Source organism: Sceloporus occidentalis, unplaced genomic scaffold (genome assembly GCF_023333645.1).
Source record: "Sceloporus occidentalis isolate IW3139 unplaced genomic scaffold, rSceOcc1.0.p SCAF_8, whole genome shotgun sequence".
NCBI classification, from domain to species: domain Eukaryota; kingdom Metazoa; phylum Chordata; class Lepidosauria; order Squamata; family Phrynosomatidae; genus Sceloporus; species Sceloporus occidentalis.
This window is the reverse complement of record NW_028316988.1, coordinates 185,860-209,939: the sequence shown is the minus strand read 5'-3', so window position 1 is coordinate 209,939 and position 24,080 is coordinate 185,860. Positions and strand designations below refer to the sequence as shown.

The window sequence follows — 24,080 nt, the reverse complement described above, 5'->3', positions numbered from 1 at the left end:
TCAGAGCGGCTTACAAATTGTTAATTAGACATTTCCCTGCCCTCAGGCTTACAATCTAAAGAGACAAGACACAAAAGGAGAAGGGAATGGCAGTGGGGAAGGAGAAGGGGAAAAGTCCAGCAGATCTGCTCTCCCTCTGATGCCTGGACCATGGCAGATAGACTGGAGGGAGGGCCCTTCTTATTCTGATTAGGACCGATTAGGGAAGGCATTGGCCCACCCTCTCTTCCCCTCAGAGGCCAGGATGGAGTCAGATGCCTTGTGGGAGGGCTCAGTTCCTTTAGGGAGGCCTGATGGCATTGGCCTACCTTCTCTTCCCCTCAGAGGCCAGGATGGAGTCTATATTCTTGTTCCCTACAGAATGCATCTGCACTGCAGAAATAATGCAGTTTAACATCTATTTAGTTGTATCAAGCTGCATTATTTTTGCCTCTTTTATCTGACAAAGGCAGGTGTGTTTTTGTCACTTGCCCCTCCTCCCCATTGTTCCATATGGGTCCCAAACCTTAGAGGCAGATTTAAGAGGCTGATGGAGGAGAGCAGACCAAAAGTCTTTGTTTGTTACTTAAGAAATAGATGTGCATTAATTTCTCTTAATGACTCCTAAGCTGCAGCGGTTGATGATGATCTAACTTTTTTGTATCCGTGGCTTTGACAGGGAGGAAAGAAGAGGATCTTACGAATATGCTGCTGATCGTACTTACTATGAGGCTGTCCGAACCCCAGGGACCTATCCCGAGGACCCCCGGAGAGAATACCCAGCCCGCAGCAGGGAGTTTTACGCTGACTGGGATCCTTATCAGGGAGACTACTATGACCCACGGTATTACGATGATCCACGGGAATACAGAGAGTACAGGGGAGACCCTTATGAGCAAGACATAAGGGAGTACAGTTACAGGCAGCGGGAGCGGGAACGGTTTGAGTCGGACCGGGACCACGAAAGGAGGCCCATTGAGAGGAGCCAAAGTCCTGCTCATTCCCGGCGGCCGCAGAGTCCCGGAGCATCTCCGTCCCAGTCTGAGAGGCTGCAGAGCGATTCTGAGAGGAGGATCTACAGCCGGTCATCTGAGCGGAGTGGCAGCTGCAGCTCACTTTCTCCACCACGCTATGATAAGCTGGAAAAAGCCCGCCTTGAACGCTATGCAAAAACAGAAAAAACAGAAAAAGAGCGGACCTTTGAGCAGGAGAGGCCTGACAAAGACAAGCGCCTGGTGAGGAAGGAGAAGCCAGAAAAACTGGACAAGGACAAAACAGAGAAGCAAAAGCGCAAGACAAAAATTCACTCCCCAAGCTCACAGTCTTCTGAAACGGAGCAAGAAAATGAACGAGAGCCAAGTCCTGAGAAGGTGAAAGGCGGAAGCAAAACGAGCCGGGAGAGAACTGACAAAGAAGGGACTGCTAAGAACCGCCTTGAACTGATGCCCTGCGTGGTGTTGACACGAGTAAAAGAGAAGGAAGGGAAAGTAATTGAACAACCTGCTTTGGAGAAGCTGAGGGGGAAGCAGGAGAACGAGACCATGAAGCCTCCCTTGCTGGAACAAAAGGCCCAGCCTTCTCAGGTGGATCAAAGCAAGTCAGATCCACTGAAACTTGAGCCCATCAGAACTAAAGTGTCAAAAGAGAAGGTGCTGGCCAGTCACATCGAGGTGGTTGATAAGGATGGGAAGGTGAAACCCAAGAAGCACCTGAAGGCAGATCAGTTGAGCGAAGTGGCAAATCCAGTCGACCTAGAAAAGCTAGAGGCCCGCAAAAGACGCTTTGCTGACGCAAACCCAAAGCCCGATAAGCAGAAACTGGAAATCAAACGAAGTAATCAAGAGGAGGAGGAAGGGCGCATGATTTTGAAGAAGCAGATTGATATGACAGTTGAATCTGAAAGGAAGCCCCCAAGGAAGGAGCAGCTTAAGAGGGAGTCTAAGAAAATCAAGCTGGAAAGACTTTCCACCATAGCCAGTCCCAAAGACACTCCAGAGCCACCAAGTGTTTCTGCTGGTTTGCGTCCCAGTTTGGAGTTGCAGGCTAGATTGGGGGAGCCAGTCCATGAGCCCCTGGAAGCCCCTGAGGTCCCTCCTAGGAAGGCAAACTCAGTAAAACTGCAGCACAAACACACTCAGCTGCAGGACGACCAAGGAGCCGAGAGAGAGGATGCCTGGAAAAACTACTGCGGTCTCTCGGAAGAGGCACCTGACCACAAACCTGCCCAGGACAAGCCCCTGTTATCAGATATTGAGGAGAAAATTCCCATCGACATCGATCACACGCAGAGCTACCGGAAACAGATGGAGCTGAGCCGCAGGTTAAAGCAGCAAATGGAGATGGAAATAGCAAAGCATGAGAAGTTTGGCAGCCCAAAGAAAGACCTGGATGAGTATGAAAGGCGTAGCCTGGTGCACGAAGTTGGGAAGCCCCCACAAGACGTGACAGACGATTCTCCTCCAAGTAAGCGGAAGAAGTCCTCAGATGCTTTTGACTTTGAGATTAGCACTAAGCGAGAGAGAAATTACCGGAGCTCCCGCCAGGTGAGTGAGGACTCTGAACGGACCGCCTGTTCCCCCGGCCTCAGGCCCTTCCCGTTCCATGAGGAGGATGAGGCGCTGGATTCCCCACAGCTGATGCTCATAAAAGAAGCCAAAGAGTCACCTAAAGTGGAGGACAAAGGCCCTGCCTATTCCAGTGTGGCCATACGGGAAGATTCCTTGAAATTCAATCCCTATGATTCCAGTCGAAGAGAGCAGATGGCAGAAATGGCTAAAATCAAGATGCCTGTTCTAAGTTCTGAAGAGGAGACAAACCGCTGGGAAGCGCCGGTGAAGCAGGAGTCCAGCCGAGTGGACATTAGCTTTCCAAGTAGCGTAGTCAAGAGAGACAGCATACGGAAACGGTCCACACGGGATCTGGAGCCAGGGGAGGTGCCTTCGGACTCAGACGACGATGGCGACAGTAAACCCCGTTCTCCTAAATCCTCTTCTTTACTGGAAAGTTCCAGGTTATCTTTTTTATTACGGGACAGGGATGAAAAACTTCGTGAAAGAGAAGAGAGGTTGCCAACCTCCTTAGAAAGGAACAAGTTTTATTCCTTTGCACTGGACAAGACAATCACTCCCGACACAAAAGCCTTGCTGGAGAGAGCAAAGTCTCTCTCATCATCTAGAGAAGAGAACTGGTCTTTTCTAGATTGGGACTCAAGATTTGCTAATTTTAGGAACAATAAGGACAAAGAGAAAGTGGATTCTGCACCAAGGCCCATCCCTTCATGGTATATGAAGAAGAAGAAAATCAGAACAGATTCTGAAGGAAAGCTAGATGACAAGAAAGAAGACCACAAGGAAGAGGAGCAAGAGCGGCAGGAACTGTTTGCCTCGCGTTTTTTACACAGCTCAATCTTTGAACAGGATTCTAAGCGCCTCCAGCACTTGGAAAGGAAAGATGAAGACCTCGACTTTCTCTCTGGCAGGTTGTATGGTAGACAGACATCTTTCGATGGTACTAACAGCATTTCAGACTTTGTGCCGGAGCCTGTGGTTCTCTTTCATAGTAGATTTGTTGAGCTTACCCGGATGCAGCAGAAGGAGAAGGAAAAAGACCAGAAGCCCAAAGAAGCAGAAAAGCAAGAAGATGAGGAGAGTCAGCCCAAAACACCAGAAGCTGTACCTGATAATAAAGAACCAGAGTATAAACCACCGCTGTTAGTTGGGCCATCGCCAGTTACGCCAGCACAGCAAGAACCATTACTAGCCATTCCAGAGAAGATAGTGATTGAGAAGCTGCCGGCCGAGGTGTCCTGTGCTTCAAAAGAGGAGAAATTGCCGGAGGTTGGTCCTGTGGCTGAAGAGCTAAAGCCTCTTCCTGAACTCCTTGCTCCTGATAAAACAGAATCACCTGAGCACACTGAAGCACCACCAGTCATGGAGGGCAATAAAGACACAACTCTTTCCATGGTAACCCCTGAGGAAGACTCCATATCTGTAGAGCACCCCTCATATTTGGATACAAAGCCACCTACACCTGGGTCTTCTTTTTCCCAAACAGATATCAGCACGGATCCAGAACCAGAAATAGCCCCACCACCCCCAAAATTGGCCACAAAGACAGAGGAATTGTCTGAACCTAAAGAAGAAAGTGTGTCCCTGTCCATTAATTCAGAGCCTGCTGCTCTGGGCCAGAAAGTGGAGGCTGCCACTGAGGTTCTCCCTCCTGTTTCCGACACAGAGATGGAAGCTGAGACCCCTGTTGTTGTAAAAGACAAGAAGTCATATAAGAGCAAGCGCGCCAAAACCCCTGTCCAGTCTTCTGTTGCAAATGTTGCAGAGAAACCCGTCACTAGAAAGAGCGAGAGGATAGATCGTGAAAAGCTTAAAAGATCTGGCTCTCCCCGTGGGACTGAAGCACTGAAGGTGGAAACAGAGAAGGTTTTGAGAAATGCTGCCAAATCTCCAAGTGCCGCAGCAGAGCCTGAGGCTCCAGAACCCAGTTTGCCCATTGGCCGAACAAGGCGTAGGAATGTACGGTCAGTTTATGCAACCACCGGAGGAGACCATGAAGGACCGTCACCTGTGAAAGATTCTGTGGAGATCACCAGAACTACCAGAAAAAGAGTGGAACGAGAGCCACCAGACCTCACCACCATTCCTACACCTCCGAGAAGAGGCAGACCTCCAAAGGCACGTCGCAAACCTGAGGAGGAAATATCTCCTGTTAAAATTGAACCAGTGCAGCAAGAGGCAGAAGAAACAGAAGCAAAGGAGATGGTGGAGACCCCTAAACCTGTGGAGGGCTGGAGATCACCCAGGTCCCAGAAGCTAATACACAGTCACCCTTCATCCGCTGGTGGCCCACAAGGCAAGAAGGGGAAAAGTGAGCCCAAAGCAGAGATGGGCACAGAGCCTGAAGAGCCTTCTGAATCTCCCAGCCAAGGGCTGAGTGCCAGTGAGAACAGTAGTAAGCCCAAGGCAGACAAAGAGGTTTCTCTGACTGAGCAGAAACGAGACAAGAAAGAGATCGAGATAGACAAGAGTGCACCCGAGGCTTGTCCAGTTGAAATTGTAGAACGAAGACCTGTTCCAGAAAAAGCTACCAAGTCCAAAAGAGGAAGATCCAGGAGTGTGAAGGCTGTAGATAAAGCATCCTTGTTGAAGAGCCTGAAAAACATTGAGATCCGTCTGAATGTAGATGAAGTTAAAGGGGCTCTTCGGCCAAGTGAAGAGGAGATGGAACCTGTAGCAGCTCCATCACCCAATAACAAAAGCCCTCTGAAGGAAGACAAACTGTCACCGCACTTCATGAAGAATGAGGCAGAAGACCCCTTTCAGGAGGCAGCAGAAAAGGAAACAGCTTGCGAGTCCACGCCATCTCCTGAAGCAGACCAGCTGGCCAAGCAGATTGAACTGGAGCAGGCGGTGGAGAATATTGCCAAGCTCACCGAAGGCCCAGCCATTCCAGCCTACAAGGAACCAGCTGCTGAGGTATCAGAGGTTCGCCAAGAAGAAGATGGAGACAAACCTGCCCATCAGGCTAGCGAGACAGAACTGGCTGCTGCCATTGGATCGATCATAAACGACATTTCTGGAGAGACGGAAACCTTTCCTGCTCCCCCAACGTATCCTGCTGAATCGGAGTCTGAAATGCCCACAGAACCGCTCACATTGCCACCTACGCGAGAAGAAGAGATGGAGCCTGAAACCGACCAGGCGGTGAACAATATCTTGGAATCTGAGGTAGCTTCCGTGGAGCCCCCTGTGCCAGCGGTTCCTGGATCTGCCCCTGAGACAGAAAGCAAGGAAGCAGAAGTGAACTTCAGTGAATCTTCCAATTCAGCACAAGAAGCAGAAATCCCCCAGGAAGCGGAAGTATCTCGGAAGGAGCGTGGACGGCAGAAGGCCGCACGGCCGAGGCGTAAGCGGAGCACAAGTAAGAAGGGGGATGCCACAGAACTCAGGAACACAGTGGAACCCGAAAGAGTACAGAGCAAATCACCCATTGCCAGTGAATTTAAAGCAAAGTCAGAAGGGGCCGTGAAAGAGGAGAATCAGGGAAAACACTCTCCTTCAGCAGACTCACCGCCAGTTGTTCCTGACACAAGCAAGCCTGCAGCCCAGGAGGCGACTTCTCAGGAGGTTCCAGTGGAGAGCAGCAGCCCCCTGCCAAAAGCTCCGGATCCACTGAGTTTGCCATCTCTGTCAGCCCCTGTGGAGGAGCAGGTGGACTTGAGTGGTGGGTTCAAGCTACGGCCTACAGCTGAAAACACCCCTGTGACTCCACCAAGTGCACCTCTGCCCACTGTTTCACCTTCAGGAGCCACAGTGAGGCTTGCTCCTCCCGTCACTTCTGGAGCAGCAAAGGTGACAGAATGGATTGTGAAGCACGAGGATGCCCGGGTCCACTCCACTCCACCTCCACCAGCTCTTCCCCCAGATACAAAAGCGTCCGATATCGACACCAATTCCAGCACGTTGCGGAAGATCCTGATGGAGCCCAAGTACGTTTCTCCAGCCAGCGTCGCCCCGACCCACGTCACAACAGCCATACCTGAACCGGTGAGTGCTCCTCGTGTGGAGGAGGCTCCTCCCCATCCTCCAGTGGAGGCTGTCAGGCCAGGGTCAGAGGAGAAGCCGTCTGTCCCCGTTGCCAATGCTTTAGAGCCACCAGCTGCAGAGGCCCCAGTGTTCCCTGAGAAGGAGAAGATTGTCACAGTTATCGCCCCAAAGGCCACCTCTGTCATCAGCAGAATGCCCCACAGCATCGACCTTGAAGAAACCTCGAGAATCACATTGGTGAAGCAAGCCCAGCCCCAGACATGCCTGGTCAGCGCCCTTTCGCCGAAATACAAGCAGCGGCCCAGTGCTAATGACAACAGCCGCTTCCACCCCGGCTCCATGTCTGTGATTGAAGACCGGCCGGTGGAGACGCCGGGGTCCAGTCCGGGCCTCCGTGTCAATACCTCAGAAGGTGTTGTTCTCCTGAGCTACTCGGGGCAGAAGACAGAAGGCCCGCAAAGGATCAGTGCAAAGATCAGCCAGATTCCCCCTGCTAGTGCAGTTGACATTGAATTCCAGCAGTCTGTTTCCAAGTCCCAGATCAAGCAGGAGCCTCTGGGCCCTGCTCAGGCCATCCCGAAGGGCTCTCAAGGGCCAGTGGGGTATGGTGCGGTGCCCACCCCATCTCTGACACAGGGAGCTCAGCAATACAGCCCCTCCGCAGTCCAGCTTTCCTCCATCAAGCAAGAACGCAACAGCTTGGAGAAATCTGAGCCGCCCCACCTTTCTGTTCAGGCACCCCCTTCTCAGTCTGGGCCGGTTAAGGTCCTCTCCCAGTCTGCCAACACTCTATCCATCCTGGTCCACAACCAGATGTTCTCCCAGGGCATGGCTTCTTCCAGCAACAAAAAGCTTCCAGACCCAGCCGCATTGAAAGGGGAGACGAAGGCTCTTCAGTCCGCAAGCTTGAGTCCCAGCGTTGGCCCCCACCACCCTTCTTTGACTGGCAGGATCCACCCGGAGGCCAACCACGTGAATGTGGGAACTGGCACCCCAGCTGACCGGGTCGTCCCCCACCTGGGTGTCACCAAGCAGGAGCCACTCTCACCACGGACGAGCGGCCACTCTCCCTCCCCATTCCCGAGGACTTGCCACCCCAGCGGCCCCTCTTCCCCGGCTCTGTCTGGGAACAGCTCCATGCTGGGGATCCAGGGATCGCCCTGCCCAGGTATCCCTGTCCCTCAGTACATCTCCAGCATGCATCCAGAGCAGTCAGTGATCATGCCTCCGCACAGCGTCACCCAGACGGTCTCCCTGGGCCACCTCTCCCAAGGGGAGGTCCGCATGAACACCCCTCCTCTGCCAGGCATGCCCTATGGCATCCGCTCCGAGCTCCATTCCCCCCGGGCCGCCTTGCAGCCACAGCAGCGCTCCAGCACACCACAACCGACCCCAATTCGAGAGATGGTCATGCCCTCCCTGTCGTCCTCGGAGGAGGAGATGCACTACCACCACACAGTCTGTCGTGGCTCGGCCCCTGTGCAGTCTGACGTCCTTGTCATGCAGCCAGACTACCGCGTACACCCCACAGGCATCCGATACAATGTGCCCCGTGACGTGAGGATGATAATGCACCCCCACATGGCGGCGGTGGGCGGGGACCACCACTCCGAGACCCGACAGGCCCGGACACCAGAAGGGCGGTCCGTCAAGACACCTCCCGCCACCAAGGCCCTCCAGCCCAGCAAGGAGGCACCCAAAGCTCCTGAAGTCAAGATGGCCCACTCACCGCACGGGGAAGCCCGGCTCCTCAGTGGCCAGCTGCTGGGACTGCCTCTGGCACAGCCTGTCGTTGTCCCACACGGTGTCCAGATCATGCACCCCACTGGGAGCTCCTTCCACGACTACCGACCAGCCTACAGTGACATGCAGAGCTACCACCCAGCTGCCCAACTTGGACACCCTCCGTTTTCTGGGGCATCACCCATTGGACTGCCTTCCCGGAGTATGACCCCCTCTCAGGTAAGAAGAATAGTGCCTGAAACAGGTCACTTGTAAAATAGGCTCTTCTGTGCTGCAGAAGGAAGAGGATGGCCAGGTTTGTTAGGCCAGCAACTTGTTCCTAGGCGGGCATCCATTTCCTCAGGTACTTTAAGTCTTCCCAGGTCTAGTTCCCCAAATCCTGTGTCATCCACAAAGGCTGCCACAGATCCTCACACAGCTCCTCCTTTCATGACTGGTTCCTTTTCTTCATTTCCATGAGACATGGGGAAGGAATGGATCTTAGAGACAAAACAGCTCCCCAGTTCAGTCTCAGGCTGTAAGATGGGGAGGCCAGCCCACACACACTTTAAACCAGGAAGCTATTGCTGCCAGTGAGTTCAGACAAAGGGGGGCCTGAGGTGACATCACCCACAGCAGAGGTGTTTGTATCTCCTCATCCCACAGTGTGCCCAGAAGCCCTCAGGCCAGAGGAGAGGAGCTGCCTCTTCCCATAGTCCAGGGTTCTGCCATTGCTGCTGCCTTGGGGCCAAGTTAGACCCTCCATAGGGCTCCCATGGGGACAACTTGAGGGCCCCTCCTCCTGGTGGCCTTTGCCTGGCTGGGGGGGGGGGTCTGCCACTTCTGAGACGGCAGTGGGGAGAATCAAGCCAGCCTCACATCCAGAATTGCTCTTTAGTTTGTGTGTAAAAATGTTTGATGATGAAGATGACTGTGGGACGGGGGCAACGCTTTACCTCAGGGGTGCAGCATTGTCACAAGTGGGCCTGAGGTGAATTGAGGGTTCCACCATAGAACGATCTGACCAAAGGTGTGGGATTCAGCACAATGAGCCAGAAACCAGGCCGCCACTGCAAACAGTGGCCAGTGAACAGAGTCAGAACCAGATTCTGGTATTAGAAGTCCTTGGGGCTAACGGTGGGTCTTTTGCCCCACCCATTGGGTTGCTGGAGGTCAGTTTCTAGTGAGCAGCTCCCCACTGCCTTAAGAAAGTGAGTGTCAAGCCAGAAGAGGGGGGCATAGGACTTCCCTCACACCCTTATCTGCGTCTCTTTCCCTCCCTCGCAGGGTCTGCCAGAAGGAGAGCACTCGCACCCCAGCCAGCCAGCACACAGCAAGACCCCGCAGCTCTCCCAGGAGCCCAAAACAGCCCAGGACCTCGGGCAGGAGTCAGCGGCCCACCACCCTCCAGTCAACCGACACGTCCAACCGATGGAGCCCCACTTACGCCTCCCGCGAGGCCAGGTGGAGACAGGGCAGAGCTCCTACCCTTCTCCCGTTGCCATCCCCGTGAAGCAGGAGCTGCCCTCCCCACACCAGGCCCTGGCACAGAAGCAGGCCCTCTTCGTCCCCACCACCTCCGGTACCTCCTTGGCACCCCCAGGGCTGCCTCTCTCCCGTCCGGATTCCCAGTCGGTGCTCAAGCAAGAGTCCACTACGCACCCGGTCTCTCAGAGGCCGGTCGACATGGTCCAGCTCCTAACTGTGAGTCCCCTCCCTCCTGCCCCTTCTGTGGTGAGGAAGAGGGTTGGGAACATTCTTGGCACTTTGGTGGGTGGAGGGTGAGAGAGGGGAATGTTGGCTTTATCTTTGGGTGCTGAGCCTTGATTGTGTGCCAGTCTCAGGCTCCCCAGCTTTGCCCTTCCCCTCCCCTCTGGCTCCATATTGGGCGCTTCAGTGGTTCCTTCTGGCAGGTTTTCTTTGCCCAACAGGATTGACATTTCTCTCTCCCCCCCCCCCCAACTGCCATTTGCAGAAATATCCCATTGTGTGGCAGGGGCTGCTAGCGCTGAAGAATGACACGGCGGCTGTCCAGCTGCACTTTGTCTCCGGCAACAATGTCCTGGCCCACCGTTCCCTGCCGGCGCCGGAAGGAGGCCCTCCGCTAAGGATTGCCCAGCGCATGAGGCTGGAAGCATCGCAGCTGGAGGGGGTGGCACGCCGCATGATGGTGAGGCTCGGGTGGGGTCTGCTGCCTTTGCCCTAGCCCCTTCCCCACATGCTGCCAGTGTATTCCCCCTCTGCTACACTCTTAATGCACTTTTTGGGTTGGGTTGTGGGGTTTTCTCTACTTCTAATTCGTTTAAAACCAAAATCAAATTCACAGACTCCTTGGCTTCAGGGGTGGGAAAGAGGGGCTGGTAGGTAGCTGGGCAATCTTTGCAGAAGCCAGAGAGAAATTGTTGAGGAGAGAAGGAGGCCCAGGGTTATAGGAGCATTCCCCTTGCCCCAGGGAACTCAGAGCCCACCATTGTCTCTTGCTGACCCCCTGCCTCTCCTGGAGGGAGAGAGGACAAACTAGGCCCACAGACACAGTGCACTTGGTCCTGGGCATCAGGCAGGAAGCTGGCAGTGGAAAAGTGAAAGGTTCTGCTTATTGAGCTACTGCTTGCTCCCAGAACTCTCAACATCAGGTAGGTGTTAGGATCAAAGCACCATCCAGGGAGTTGGTTGTGCCCTGGGGCTAAAGGAGCCTGGGAAGGGACCATCTTATTTTGGCTGTGCCAAAATGGGGCTCAAGTGGGGAGCCATTTCCTGGGCCCAGGGTCTACAGTGGAGGGAGAAGGTGGTCCCAAGCAGCACCCGTCCCAGCCAGTTGTGCCTTGTTTTCCAGGTGGAGAGTGACTACTGCCTGCTTCTGGCCTTGCCATGCGGCCGAGACCAAGAGGACGTTGTGAATCAGACAGAGTCACTGAAGGCCGCCTTCATCAGCTACCTGCAGGCCAAGCAGGCGGCTGGCATCATCAACGTCCCCAACCCAGGCTCCAACCAGGTAAAGAGAAGAAGAGGGAAGCAGAAATCTCCCCTTCCAAGCTGGGCACTTAACCCTACTGGGCTTTGGAGTGCCTCTTTAATGCTCTTAAGGAAGAATGAGCTCTCTGAGCATGTGCAGAATGTCCTCCTTCCATCTGCAGCTGTCTTTGTGTGTCATTTTTTTTTTAATTGAAGGGCGGGAGAGGAAACACAATTCACCCTGTTTTCCTCTTCTTGGTCTCAAGTTGTAGCAGATTGGGCTTTTCTGGGCTTTCTGCTGTCTATCAGCCTCCCCTTTGGGCTCAGGGATTTGTTGGGGCAGCTGTTGGGTGAGACTCTGCACTGTGGGCAAGGCCTTTGGTGCTGGGAGCAGAGCGAGGGGAGAATGGGAACCCAGGGACAGGGCTGGTAGCGGCCACCAGGCAGGCTACAGAGACCCTTGGCCTACGGGGGCAGCATTTCCAAGGCTTTACCTTCACCATCTTGCCCTTCTCTGCTTCCCTCCTCCTTCCAGCCTGCCTACGTCCTACAGATCTTCCCACCCTGTGAGTTCTCGGAGAACCACCTTTCCCGCCTGGCCCCAGACCTCCTGGCCAGCGTTTCGAACATCTCTCCTCACCTGATGATTGTCATCGCCTCGGTCTGAGCGGACGACGGACGGACGGACGGACAGACAGCTGGCTACCTGTGGGATTCTTCTCTCGGCAAGGCCACACAGCAAAAACAAAGAGACAGGGAAGGACGGAGGAGGGGGCTCCCCTGGCCCCATTGGGATCTCCCAGGGGCCTCGATCCAACGCTGGCTGCCAGGTAGTGGCCCCCACTGCCTCTCACCTGTTTACACATTGCTTGAGTGAAGATGGCCACCTGAGTTCTGGTGCCTCCCGCTGGGGGAAGAAGTGAAAGGAAGGCTATTTTCTTTAATTTACAAAATAACTTTAAAAGATAAAAACCTGAAAAAGAAGGAACCAGAACTGCCTTTGCACTAAATTAGTGACTTTGGACCTTTGCACAGCTGAAGATATGTTGTGGCGCCCGGACGGCTGTCTCCATTCATAACACATACACACACGAACCGGATTTCAAGACGCAGGACCTGGGAACTTGTGCTCCAGTCTGGGGGTCCAGGGGCATTTTACACACATTCTGGAGGCCCCCCTGCCACCTCCCAAATTGCTGCAGTTGCCTCCTCCATCTGGGATGTACAGTTTACACTGAAAGCAGACACACAAAAGGGAGCGCTATTTTCCTTCCTGGTGGGAAATGCAGGACTCCGTGGGTGTGTGTATATATAAGTATATATATATATATAATATATATATTATATATATATATATATATAAAATACTGACTTTAAAAATGAAATCTGATCCCCACAACATACTTTTTTTTAATCTGTGCCAAAAATGTGTTTTCAGAGAAAATCTTATTTTCATACTCAGACTTTGTATTTGTCACTCATTTGTAAGTGCGCTTCATTTAGACATGTCCCGCCCTCCCCGGCCCCCTTCCTCTTCTGCCGCTGCTGCCACCTTCCTCCTTCCCAGACGCGGAAGTGTGAGACACCTGTACAGACTTTTTATCTCCTGCCCTCTCCCTCGTCGCCCTGGTCCTCCTCCTAACACTTAATTTATGGAACGGTTTTCTCAGCGCAGTTTTGTTTTGTGTGTCCATTGGATTACAAGACTTTATTAAAAAATACAAAACATCCCTGCATGGGTTGTGCTGTGTGCCAGAAAGGGAGGGCCCCCCTGCGGAGAACTTTGTCTTCCGGGTGGGATGTGGTTGGCTTTAGGGTGGCTGCTTGCTTGCTCTGCTTTGAAAACTGTACTGATCTGTTTGGCTCTTCATTTCTAGCTGAAGTGTGGGGCACTTTTGTTTTGATGCAGCCAAGTTGCATGGCACTGGAATCTGGAATCCCATTTGGTTCAGTGCGGCAGGCAGAGGATGCTGCTGTGTGTGTCAAGGCAGTGGAGGACCACCTACACTTTCCATGAAAAGAAGGAAGCAAGACGGTGGCGCTGCCAGGAGCCCAGCTGAGACACCTTTGTCTGTCAGCCATCCAGCGCATCTGTTCAGTGGCAGGAAGGAGTCGGTTGGACCTGGATTAATTCGTCTTGTTTCAGTGGGACTCTCTTAGTCTGGGCCTGCTAGAATGTGATGCACATCTTTGAAAATGGAGCTGTCAATTGTGCAGAGATGACCGGTTGAGGCTGCGTCTACCACACCAGTCTGCAGGAACTTCCACCAGGTTCCATTTCCATGCCTCATCTTTGCAGGAAAAAGGCTGACGTGTTCCTCCAGGTGCATCTTTTCTGTTTCTTCTGCAAATCCTTCAGTGGACCAAGGCATGCCTACTAGAAAGGCAAAGGGCTCTGTACACTGGAGTTGGCAGGGGCAGAGCATGCGCTGTCTACCCTACAAAACCCCAGGGCCTCAGCCCCCAGATCCTCCTCTTAGAGGAGGGAAAGGCCTCCTTCCTCCAGAGCAAACCAGGCGGGGCTGCCAAAACCCAGATGGATGTTATTTGGGGCATGTGAGCATGGGACTCTAGTTCCCATCAGTTGCTCTTCTGGGAGAAAGCCATGATGGGAGTGGTAGGTCTCCAATAGCTGGGGAGGGAGGCCAGAGGGGCTGTGGCTGATGTGAGGCAATAAAGCACTTCCACAGCAGAAAAACCACCTTTCCCCATCTGGACAAACCAACAGGGACATCTTTTACAATGGAAAACCCCTGGCCTGTACTGGAACCAGTGGCTGGGATCCAAACTGGTGCAGAAACCTCCCTGGCCTAAACCTGGACTGAGCCCCCCACCCAGCAGCCTCTCCAAGTGGCTCCAGCCAAGATGGAAGCAGAAGACAACTCTGCTAAAGCTGCCAGCCCACAGACATTAATGGTAGCTTTCTCATTCCAAGCTGTGTGATGAACAAGCCTCTTTGTGCAGCAACTAAGAAATGGGTTTTTCCTACTCGTTTCCTCTAAGGTCATCTTCAGATGTGCAGGTGGTCACAGCCACTGAGGAAAGGAAGATATCCCAGAGCCTCCACAGATACAGATGCCAATGGAAGGATGCTGGGATTTACTCACATCCTCGGCGGAGCCCCCCTTTCCCTCCACAATGGCTGCTCCTACTAACTCCAAATGCCAAGCTGTGTTTCAAAGCCATGGCCAGTCCCCTTCTCTTTGGAACAGGTATTAGAAAATAGGGCTTTATTTCATCTAAATATTAACACAGACGTAGATTCTCTCCATTACAGAAATAATTCTTTCTTTACAGCAGTACTTCTTCCCATTGTCTTTTGTTAAATAGCAGCCGGTGCCCTGCTCCTGCTGGCCTTCCACCCTCAAAGGGGGAGCGTGTGGCTCCAGTGTCCAGGCGGCTGACCCACAGCCCCTTTCAGTCTGGCGTCTGCGGTGCCTCGCTCCCCTCCCGCGTCCGGAAGAGCAGCTCCCCAGCAGGGATGACTTGCTCCCCTTGCCAGGCGGTGGCCGTTGCACTGTACTGCTGGTAGAAGTCTGTGTCGGCCTGGAACATGACCAGGGCCTGGGCGGTGTGGATGCGCACGTGCTGAGCCAGGCTGCTGGCGTCCAGGAACTTCTCCCCACAGGAGTCGCAGGCATAGAGGATCTGGGTGTTGGGGTCTGGAATGAGGACAGGAGACCATCATGACGGGTCTCGGGAAGAGCGCCCCCTCAAATGGCAGCCAAGGAGACGCGGGAGGCCACCATTTGGCTCACAGACCCCCGCATCTGGCGCATGGAGATGACACAGTAGAACTCATGGCTGAGAGCCATGGGGACCCTCCTTTCCCAGCATGCTTCAAGCTGCTAAGAACAGCACAAGGCGGCAGATGCCTACCCCACAAGACATCCCTCCCACCTCTTAGCCATTCCCCAACCCAGAAGTCCCAACCAGCCAATTAAGCAAATGGCGAGGGGAATGCCGCTCTGCCATCACACAGGGCACTGCTGCCCCCTTGTGTCCAATGTGTATTTTGTTGTGTTTCAAAGCCCTTCCAAAACCAGAGCTGAGGGCTGCAGGGAGAAATTACCAGGAGCCCCCTTACCTGCCTCCTGCACTTGCTTCACGGCCTTGGTGATCTCCGCCTTCAGAGCTTCTGTCTCGTCTGCCGTGACAGGCGTTCCTACTGGGACCACTGTTGGGGCAGGAGGAACACATGGAAGGGCACATGGGAATGGGCCAGCAGTATGCCTGCAGAAGAGCCACCCCACGGGAAGGGCCAGGCACCCCCACCCCAGTCCTGCTTCAAGAATCAGCATGCCATAGCCTATGGATTCCACCACCCCAAAGCCCCATCAGTCTTGTGGGTATCCTGAACACTTAGAGGGGCAACAGTGCCGTGACCTGCATTCTGCCTTGTGTAAACCCACTGGCATTGGTTTCCTTGGACACCAGGTGGGTTGCAATCTCCAAAGGGTCGGGGCAGACTAAAGGAAGGGCGAGAGAGCTGCCTCCCCTCCTCCATTCTCCCACCTGTGAGTTGTGTGACGGCCGTGGCTGCCAGGGCTTCTGTGGCCAGGGTCACCATGTCGTCTGGGGCCACAGTGACGATGTTGAGTTCCTCCCCCTCCCCTGGCTCCAGCAACTTCATGCCAGCCTTGCCCTGGTGGACCGTCTTGACGTGGGAACGGAGGTTGTCCACCCTGTTGAAGCCGCGGCCACACTTGTCACACAGAAAGGGCTTCTCTCCTGTGGGGACGGGAGGCAGCTGGGGTCAGCATGAGCCTAGGCAAACAGGCTGGTGGGAGACCCCTCCGGTACCAGCTAACCCCCCATTTCCTCCTGTAGCAGTGGCATTGGTGTCGGCTGCTTACCTGTGTGGATGATGATGTGCTTGGAAAGGTCGCCCACATTCACGAAGGCCTTGTTGCAGACGTTACACTTGTGAGGACGGATGTTGTCGTGGTGCCGGATGTGGTTGGCCAACTGGCTGGACTGAACAAACCTGTCCAGGGCATCACAGAAGAGATCATTCTGACCCTGTACCTCGTGACTGTGACCACCAAACACCACCACCACCACAATAACAACCATAGAGGTAACAAGACAGAAGTTGGGGAGAGAACTATAATTTTAAAAGCAGTAGTAGTAACAATACTTGCATAGAGCCCTTCTGAGGACTCAGAACACTTTTGCAGGCCTTTATCCAGTGGCAATGCCACTCTTCCGGGGGGAATATCATGGTCACCACTACACCCCACCTGGACGACTGTCATGCATTGCCCATGGGGCTGGCCTTCAAGACAACCCAATAGCTCCAGCTAATGCAGAATAGGGTATCCAAAGTGTACTTGGCCCAGCCCAGCCCAGAGTTGGGGCTTCCCTTAAAATCCCTGGAGCCCCCACACTCCCTTTCCCTCCATTGCTCACCTCTTGCCGCAGCGTTCGCACACATATGGCTTCTCCCCGGTGTGCTGGCGCACGTGTGCAATGAGGGAGCTGGCCTGGGTGAAGGCTTTGCCACAGATCAAGCACTGGCAGGGCTTTTCACCTGGGGAGAGAAGAAGGGAGTGGCTTGAGCCAGCCATCAGAAAAAGAGTACCTCAGGGCATGTGCAGAGATGCCCCTTGAAACACCAACAAGGGAGCAAGTGTGACCCTGCCATCTTTGCCTGGAGGGGCCAACTTAGCCTCATGAAGAAGGCTGTTTCAGAGGCTGGGAGCAGTGACAGGGATGGCCCCGTCTCCCATGCCCTCACCAGGATGAACCTGTGGGGATGGTGAAATTAGGCCACACCTGACATCTCTGCACTTTGGGCTCCTCTTTCCAATGGCTGCCCTTGAGGTGTTCGTCCTGCCCACTCCACCCTCAAACACAGCTGACCCCTGGCTCACCTGTGTGGATCCGAACATGGCGCTGCAGAGCCCCAGGGTCAGCAAACTGGCGCTGGCAATGCACACAGATGTAGGGCTTCTCCCCACTGTGGATGCGAAGGTGCCTCTTCAGGTTGCCTGGAAGAGGGGCAAAGGACAAGGATTGGGAAAGGTAACGCTCACCATCGCCTTACCCACACGTGCTTTATACACTTAACACAGTCACTTGGCTCTTGCAAGTGAATAATCAAGGAGGCCTGTAGCAAAGCCAGTAGTAAAGCCTCTTCCAAAAGCTGCTAGGTCCTCTCTCTTAGGCTGAGCAAGGCCAGCTCATGCTGAAGGGATTTATTAGGATGCTTTCAGCGTAGAAAGCCTGTGTTACTTAAGATGGGGACACTCTGTCTCCTTCCAACACCTGGATAGTGTCAGTAATTCCCAGGACAAGAGAGATTATTTCAAGACTGGGAAAGATCACATAATTGGGTTCATCCAGTTATGCAGCTTGGGGGCCCAGAATCATTCCTAGGAGCCATTAGGAGCCACGAGAGCGCATGTACCTCCCCTGCCATACCTGAAGTGGTGAACTGCTTCCCACACTCACGACACTTGAGCGGCCCGTCGGCTATGTGGATCTTGAGGTGGGCCTTGAGGTTCCCCACCTGCCAGCAGAGGGGAAGGAATGGCTGTGAGCGCAGCAGGCAGAAGGGGAGGCTGTGGCCACCAGGGCCCCCTCCGGACATTGGGCCCTCCTGCCTCCCACTGACCTGGTTGAACTTCTTCTCACAATGGGGGCACTTGTGCTCCTTGCCCGTGTCGTGGGTCTCCAGGTGGCGCATCTTGGAGGTGGGATCCGAGAAGGAGCGGCCGCAGTAGTCACACTGGTAGGGCTTCTCACCGCTGTGGACCAGCTGGTGGCGCTTGAGGTTGCCCGAGGTGGTGAAGAGCTTGCCACAGTCCTCGCAGCGGTACTTGGCCTCCCCCGTGTGCCGCTTCTTGTGCAGGTTGAGGAGGCTAATCAGGCGGTAGCTCTTCCCACACTCCTCACAGCTGTAGGGCTTCAGTGGGCTGGAAGGGGCGGTGGGTGACAGGTGGGCTTTGGGGGCCACCCTCAGTAGCACATCCCCCTCTTTCAGGATGCTGGGAGCCAGAGCCCCCAAGCAACATTCCCAAGCACAGCTTTGCACCCTTCCCACCTTTTCCTTGCCCTCCAGTTTGGCCTTGCTGGCCTTCTGCCCATGTCCATTCCCATACCTGTGCGTCTTCTCGTGCGCTTTACAGGCGGCTGGGTCAGAGAAGGCCTTGCTGCACTCCTGGCAGGAGAAGGGCTTCTCCCCGGTGTGGATGCGGATGTGGCGCTTGAAGTTACCCGTGTGGGTGAACTCTTTCCCACAGTCCTGCCAGAAGGGAAAGTAGCATTGGGGGCTGCTCACAGGAGTTGCCAGAGTGCCCTCGCCAATGGATGCCCTGTGCCACCACCAGCAAACCAGACTGACCACAGTGGAGGTGGGGAACAGCCAGTATTGCTCTCACCCCCATCATCCTTGTGGAACGTTATGCTGAAGGAGGGTGGCAGAGCCTGGGCAGGGGAAGGGGCTTCATTCTCTCTCAGGACCGCACCTCCCTTTCCCCCAGGCCGGCCCACAAGGCTGTTTACCTCACACTTGTGCGTGACGGAGCCATAGGTCTTTGACTCCGTCCGGTCACTGTAGGTTCCTGAGCGCAGCAACCGGGCCTCACCACTGTTCTCCTGTCCAGAATCTGTGCCCCCTGACTCAGTATCCTCAGGTGCAGCACCGTTTGCCAGCCTGGCCTGTTTGGCCTCAGGGGTCTTGTCACTGCCCTCAGCCTCTGAATGCAGCTCTTCCTCCTCTTCCTCTTCTTCTCGGCCCTCCAGCTCCACCTCCATCTCAGCTGGGAGCTTCAGGGCAGTGGGTTCTGGAAAGCAGAGTTGTGGGCTGGTGCCAGGAGTGCCAGTCTCAGCCCCAGCCCACCCAGGAGCCCAGAGGAAGCTGCTTCTCCCTTCCCCCAGCCCTTACCTGAAAGCTGGGCATGGGTGCCAACAGGCCGAGTCTCCCATTGGGGCATAAGAGAACTACACGGAGCATGGCACCTCCTCCATCTCCTGCAGCCACTACCCACACTGCACCCACTCACCCACTTGGGGGGTCCTCAGAGGGAGGTGTGTGGAGCTGGGTTCCCCAGGAGAGGAACTGCCTGCCTGGGCATCCTTGGCCATGCTGGAGGCAGCTGTGTCTTCCTCGGTCTTCTCTGCAGCTGGAAACAGAAAAGAGTAGTCACAAATGTGGCCCTGCTGGGCCATAGGCAACAGCTGGGAATTGGGATGAGATTCTGGAAGGAGGGCAGCTGGACCAAGAGCCTCATGCTTCTAATCCCAGCGGCTTTGCCCCCAGATGGTGCCCTCCTGTGGCATGGATCCCTCACCCGCTTTAGTGCCCTGGGTCCCTTCCACATCTACCTGGCTCCTTGCCAACTGCTCTGCCCGACTCAGTGTCCCTGTCTGCCTCTTCCGAATCTGCATCTCCTGCCTTCCAGAGGGTGCCAGGCGGGGCACACGAGGCCTCCTCCTTCTCCTCCTTGTTGGCATCTTCGGCTGCCTCTCTAGACCTGACAGAGGAGGCCTTCTCCTGCCCTTGAACGTGAGGTGAGGGCAACATCAACTTGGACAATGCTCACACCTGCTCCGTACTCACTGCCAACCCCTTTCTCCCTCCTTCCCACAAGAAGGGATACCGGCCACAGACTTTCCCACCCAGAGATGGGTCCCCAGCACTGCTGAGACAGCCACACACAGTGTTCTCCCAATGGCTTTCCCCACTGAGGTCCTGCCAGGTCAGCCTTTCTGAAGGCTGAATTCTGCACTGAGTGGCTGTTTCCAGACAAGACTCCCCCAGAGAAACTGGGGAGAAACAGGGCCCAGGGAGCTCCATACCAGCCTCTGCCGCCGGGGCCTCGGTGCCAGGGGAGGGCTGGCCCCCGTCCGCCGGAGGAGCCGCAAAGGCCCTGAGGGTGTTGCAGGCGCCGATGACCTCCTGCATCTGGAGGAAGCCGGCCACCGCCAAGACGTCCTCCACGTTCTCTGGGCTGAGGGTCAGCTTCGCCGTGTACATGAACTCCAGTACCTGCTCCAGACCTGCGGCAGAGAACCCGGGGCAGCAGGGGTCAGGGGTCGGGGCAGGTGGACCCCGTCCATGGCCCCCTTCCCCAGAGAGCCCTCTGCTGCCCACCTGCGGCGTTGCTGATGTCCAGGTGGACCACGTCCTTCTGGTCGAGGAAGAGCATGCGGAAGTAGGGGCTGCAGGCGGCCAGGACGGCCTTGTGGGCCTTGAAGTCGATGCCGTCCACCACGAAGGTGCAGTCGCAGAGGAGGCCCTGCTGCCGCTGGTGGTTCAGCTGCTCCAGGACCTGCTGGCTGTGCTCAGGGAAGTCCATGGCTGCGGAGGAGCAGGAGGTCAGTCTGCGGCCCCTGACCACTCCCCTCCTGGAGCAGATATATACCCCTGCTCCCAAAGCGCCTCATGGTTGGAGCAGGCAGGGAGGCTGCAAACCCAGCCACAAACCCCCACTGGCGCCTTCCTCGCAGGGTTGTTGTGAAGGGCAAGAGGAGCCTGGAGGACGGGGGGGCTGGGGCCAAGGGAGGCCCGCAAGTGGGGCCCCTGAGCCCCTCCATTCTCCTCCTCGGCCCAAGGACCCCCCCAAAGGCCCGGGGCCCCCTTCACCTGCCATGCCGCCCGCCGGCCTCGCATAATCCCCGCCGAAGGGAAGGAGGCGAAGGCAGGCTCAGAGTGACACGGAACAGACAAAGGGCGCCGCCATCTTGGGGCCGGGCGGAAGCGGCGGCGGCGCCCTCTTCGGCGCAGGCGCGCGACTGCGGCCCTTTCAGTCACGTGACTGACGTGGGCGGGGCTACGCTTGCGCACTGGTTGCCTCGGGCTCTCTCTCCGCTTCGGCAGCGCTTTAAACTCTGAGGGAAGCCAGGGAAGAGTCCCTGATAACCAGCGCAGCAAGGCCAGGGAATCCTGGGAGGAGAGGGCCTCCTCCGGCCGGGAAGGAAGGGCAGAGGGGCCTGGCTCCAGCCCTGAGCCGAAAGCCAGGCAGGCAGGCATGGGCGGCAGCTTCACCGAGCCCGGTCTCCCTCCTCTGAGGGAGGCGGAAAGGGAGAAGGCTCCGGGCCCAAAGAGAGAGGCCCCTGCGGAGGCATGCTCTCTGGCCTCCCTCCAAAGCCCCCCTTGGCCTCTCTGTCCTCGATGCTGAGCCTCCCGGGGGATGCCTGGGGGCCAAGGGCATCCAGAGCCCGAGGGGAGGGAGGGAGGGAGGGAGGGAGGGAGGCAGGCAAGGGCCTTGGGCCTCCTTCTCCCTCCCTCCCTCTCCCTCCCTGGGACCCTCCGCTGCCCCATGCGCCAGAAGGAGAAGGAGACTCAGGCCTGGGAAGGCTCCTGCTCCCAAGGCCTTCCTTTCAGCTCCAAAGGCCTCTCGCTGAGGAAGGAAGGAAGGAAGGAAGGAGGCTCAGGCCCAGAAACGCTCTTTGGCTGCCAACTGCTGCCCTGCAGTGAGCCTCAGAGGTGCCACAGGCTCCCTTTGCATTTACAGGGAAGGGCCACAAACCGCAGGCCTCTCTTGTGGCAAAGCAGAGCCAGGCAGGTGCTCTTGTGGCCCAGTTTATTCTGGACGGCGCAAATGTCTGCCAAGCGCTGGTCCTGTTCCTGTCGGGTTGAGCAGAGACGCTCTTAAAGGCCCTTGGAAGAGTATCTCCTTTGAAAAGGCACCCTTTGGCATCTCTTTTGAAGCGGCTCCTCGCAACGGTTGTAACCAACTCACCTTCCACTGCTGGGCTTTGCTTGACTTGGTCGGTCACAGAGACCCCAAGCGTCATCCAGTCCAGCCCCATTCTGCCAGTTTAACTCCCAACTAGGACCAAAGGAAACACTTTGGGGGAGCTATGGGAGCCTTTGCAGTCTCTGGGGTTCCCTATTGGGCACAGCAGAGTTCCTTTCTGGACTGCAGCGCCCAGAATCCCCCAAACCCCAATGAAGCCAGAAGAGTTGCCAATCTCAGGAGGTTGGTTGTAGCTGTAGGCTGGATGAAGAGAGAGAGTCCCACCCCTGAGCCATAAGAGCTTTGTCCTCTGTTGAACTCCCCCCCCCCCAAAAAAAAAACCCAGATGACTCCCGACCCTGGAATTCCAAAATGCAGATAAAGGCACTCTCCCTCCAAGGCAATCCAAGGGCTTTGCCCCACACAATGCCAGCCAAGAAAGCCAGCTGCTGTTGAAACTATAAATGGGCTCATTATGGGGCCAGAGACAACAAACAAACGCACCTGGCCCACCTGTTGTTTTGCAAAACAGAGCCTGCGATGGAGGGTGGCCCAGGCCCTGCTCACAGCTCCGGCTGCCGCCTGGCCTTGTCTGCTCTGGACACAGGGCAGGGCCTTTACCATGGTGTCCCCCGCAATGGCCGCAGGAGTGGGCCGGAGGGTGGTCATCTTCTGAAAATGCCCCCTTCTCTCAGATTTTGGGTGCAAGAGAAGCCAGGGCTGGCACCTCAGCCGGACTCTTGCAGGCTGGATGCTTCTGTCCTTTGGCAGTTGGGTGGCATTGGCAGCTATTTCCAGCTGGGTGACTCACTCCTTCCCTGGCTGTCTTCCTCCTCCTTTCCCAAATCCCTTTGGCCTCAGCCTGCCGAAATTGGAAGGGCAGATAACAAGGGGGCAGATGGGACACCAAGGACAAGCCTCCACCTCCCTGACTTCAGAGAGGCGTTTGGATACTAACCTGGGGATGGATAGATGAACAAGTCTCCTTTATTTTCACATTTACTTTCTGGCACCTCAGATTATCTATCTATCCAGACAGCCATTTCCCCCTTAACATTTCCCAATGAATTCGGGGAAGTGGGTTTTCAAAAGCTGCAAGGAAAACAAAAATGCTAATTGAATTTAACACCCAAAATGGTCCACAAGGAAGAGCCCAGCAGTGATAGGAGATGGCTGTCCTGAAGGATCATGGGACGATAGTCCCCATCATCCCTTACCAGTGGCCAGGCAGATGGGAGCTGCAGCTCAGCAGCATCCTTTCTATGACATTTGCTGCCCAGGGGACTTTCTCAGCAGTAGCACCGCTCTGCAGATCCCTTGCCTGAGAAAACCCTAAGAAATTAATAGAGTCACTGTAAGTTAACAGAGGACTTGAAGGTACACAAACACACAGACACAAGCGATTTCTTGTTTGAATCTGGAATTGTTTTAAATTGCTTATTGTCCCATCTCCACTCGGCCCTGAAATCCCGCAATAAAGGCTGGGGTACAAATATTGTAATAAATAATAAGGAATATAGGGAAATGAACAAATAAGCCCCACTGTATGCTCTTTGAGGCTTAGTCCCCAGAGGGTTGGAGAAGCCTCGCTGGTTTTGTGATGCAACGACCCCTTCGCAAGGACATGGGTTGAAGGGTCATTATTTCATTGTCACCTCTTTCTTTTCTTTTTTTGCAGTTTGAACGTTCATTTCCAGTTTGAGCCCTGACAAATGCATCCCACAGTCCCATTTCCAGTTCAGGTTTCCCCTTGTGCTGGGAATCGAGGCAGGGGCTTGGCAAGCAGATGGGGAGAGGAGGAAGCCATCCAGAAAGGGAAGAGGAAGGTTGGTGCATGCTGCTGGTGATGGTGGGAGCATTGGGGTTTTAGGGACTGGCAATCCCCCCCCCCCCCATTTTGCATCTTTCACTCTGAATCGCCTCCTTCAAAGGGGAAGTAAAAGAGCTCTGTCTCAGGAACTCATTCAGAGACATTAATATGCCAAGAAACCAAGGATGCTCACCTTAAGGGCTGTGCTAAACTCTCCACAGCTATATCCACTTTCTCAAGAGCAGATTCTAGTCCTCATTGTCAGCAGAACAGCATTTCCCAGAAAACAGAGGTGATGCGCATAAAGCATGGGAGCAGGAGGGGGGTCAGGATCCTAGCCGTGCAATGCCACCCTCGAAGGGTGACTTCTGA

The 24,080-nt window shown here is 55.1% G+C and overlaps 2 protein-coding genes across 6 annotated transcripts in view; one reads left to right on the top strand and one right to left on the bottom strand.

Annotated features, from left to right (window-relative positions):
* SPEN (spen family transcriptional repressor) overlaps window positions 1–12,940 on the top strand; it is a 47,647-nt gene extending 34,707 nt beyond the window's left edge. For both annotated transcript variants that reach the window (XM_089537247.1, XM_089537246.1), the window contains 5 exons: window positions 659–8,498; window positions 9,546–9,962; window positions 10,234–10,428; window positions 11,092–11,250; window positions 11,746–12,940. In XM_089537247.1, coding sequence (XP_089393373.1) covers window positions 659–8,498; window positions 9,546–9,962; window positions 10,234–10,428; window positions 11,092–11,250; window positions 11,746–11,877 — 8,743 coding nt within the window. In that variant the 3' untranslated portion in view covers window positions 11,878–12,940. The remainder of the gene's footprint in view (window positions 1–658; window positions 8,499–9,545; window positions 9,963–10,233; window positions 10,429–11,091; window positions 11,251–11,745) is intronic.
* Window positions 12,941–14,100: 1,160 nt separating this feature from the next.
* On the bottom strand, window positions 14,101–24,037 carry ZBTB17 (zinc finger and BTB domain containing 17). 4 transcript variants are annotated; one of them, XM_089537250.1, is made up of 16 exons: window positions 23,116–24,037; window positions 22,857–22,990; window positions 20,311–20,517; window positions 20,016–20,216; window positions 19,542–19,715; window positions 19,220–19,339; window positions 18,720–19,000; window positions 18,317–18,459; window positions 17,830–18,130; window positions 17,637–17,724; window positions 17,087–17,203; window positions 16,623–16,743; window positions 16,067–16,197; window positions 15,726–15,941; window positions 15,302–15,387; window positions 14,101–14,872 (listed from the first exon to the last, which is right to left on the bottom strand). In XM_089537250.1, exons 3-16 carry the CDS (start codon window positions 20,513–20,515, stop codon window positions 14,450–14,452), a joined length of 2,607 nt encoding a protein of 868 aa, XP_089393376.1. In that variant the 5' UTR covers window positions 20,516–20,517; window positions 22,857–22,990; window positions 23,116–24,037; the 3' UTR covers window positions 14,101–14,449. The 4 variants fall into 4 exon arrangements, with proteins under 4 accessions (XP_089393376.1, XP_089393375.1, XP_089393374.1 ...); XM_089537249.1 differs by having other exon boundaries at window positions 22,857–24,037; XM_089537248.1 differs by lacking the exons at window positions 22,857–22,990; window positions 23,116–24,037 and adding an exon at window positions 20,803–20,934.
* Window positions 24,038–24,080: the final 43 nt, after the last annotated feature.

Bases quoted from the DNA above. Each gene is read 5' to 3' on its own strand.
- ZBTB17 (XM_089537248.1), bottom strand. The intron at 19,716-20,015 runs GTATGGAGCTCC...CTCACGTTCAAG, and splicing joins GGCCCCGGCGGCAGAGGCTG to GGCAGGAGAAGGCCTCCTCT. The intron at 18,131-18,316 runs GTATGGGAATGG...CGCCCCTTCCAG, and splicing joins GCGCACGAGAAGACGCACAG to CCCACTGAAGCCCTACAGCT.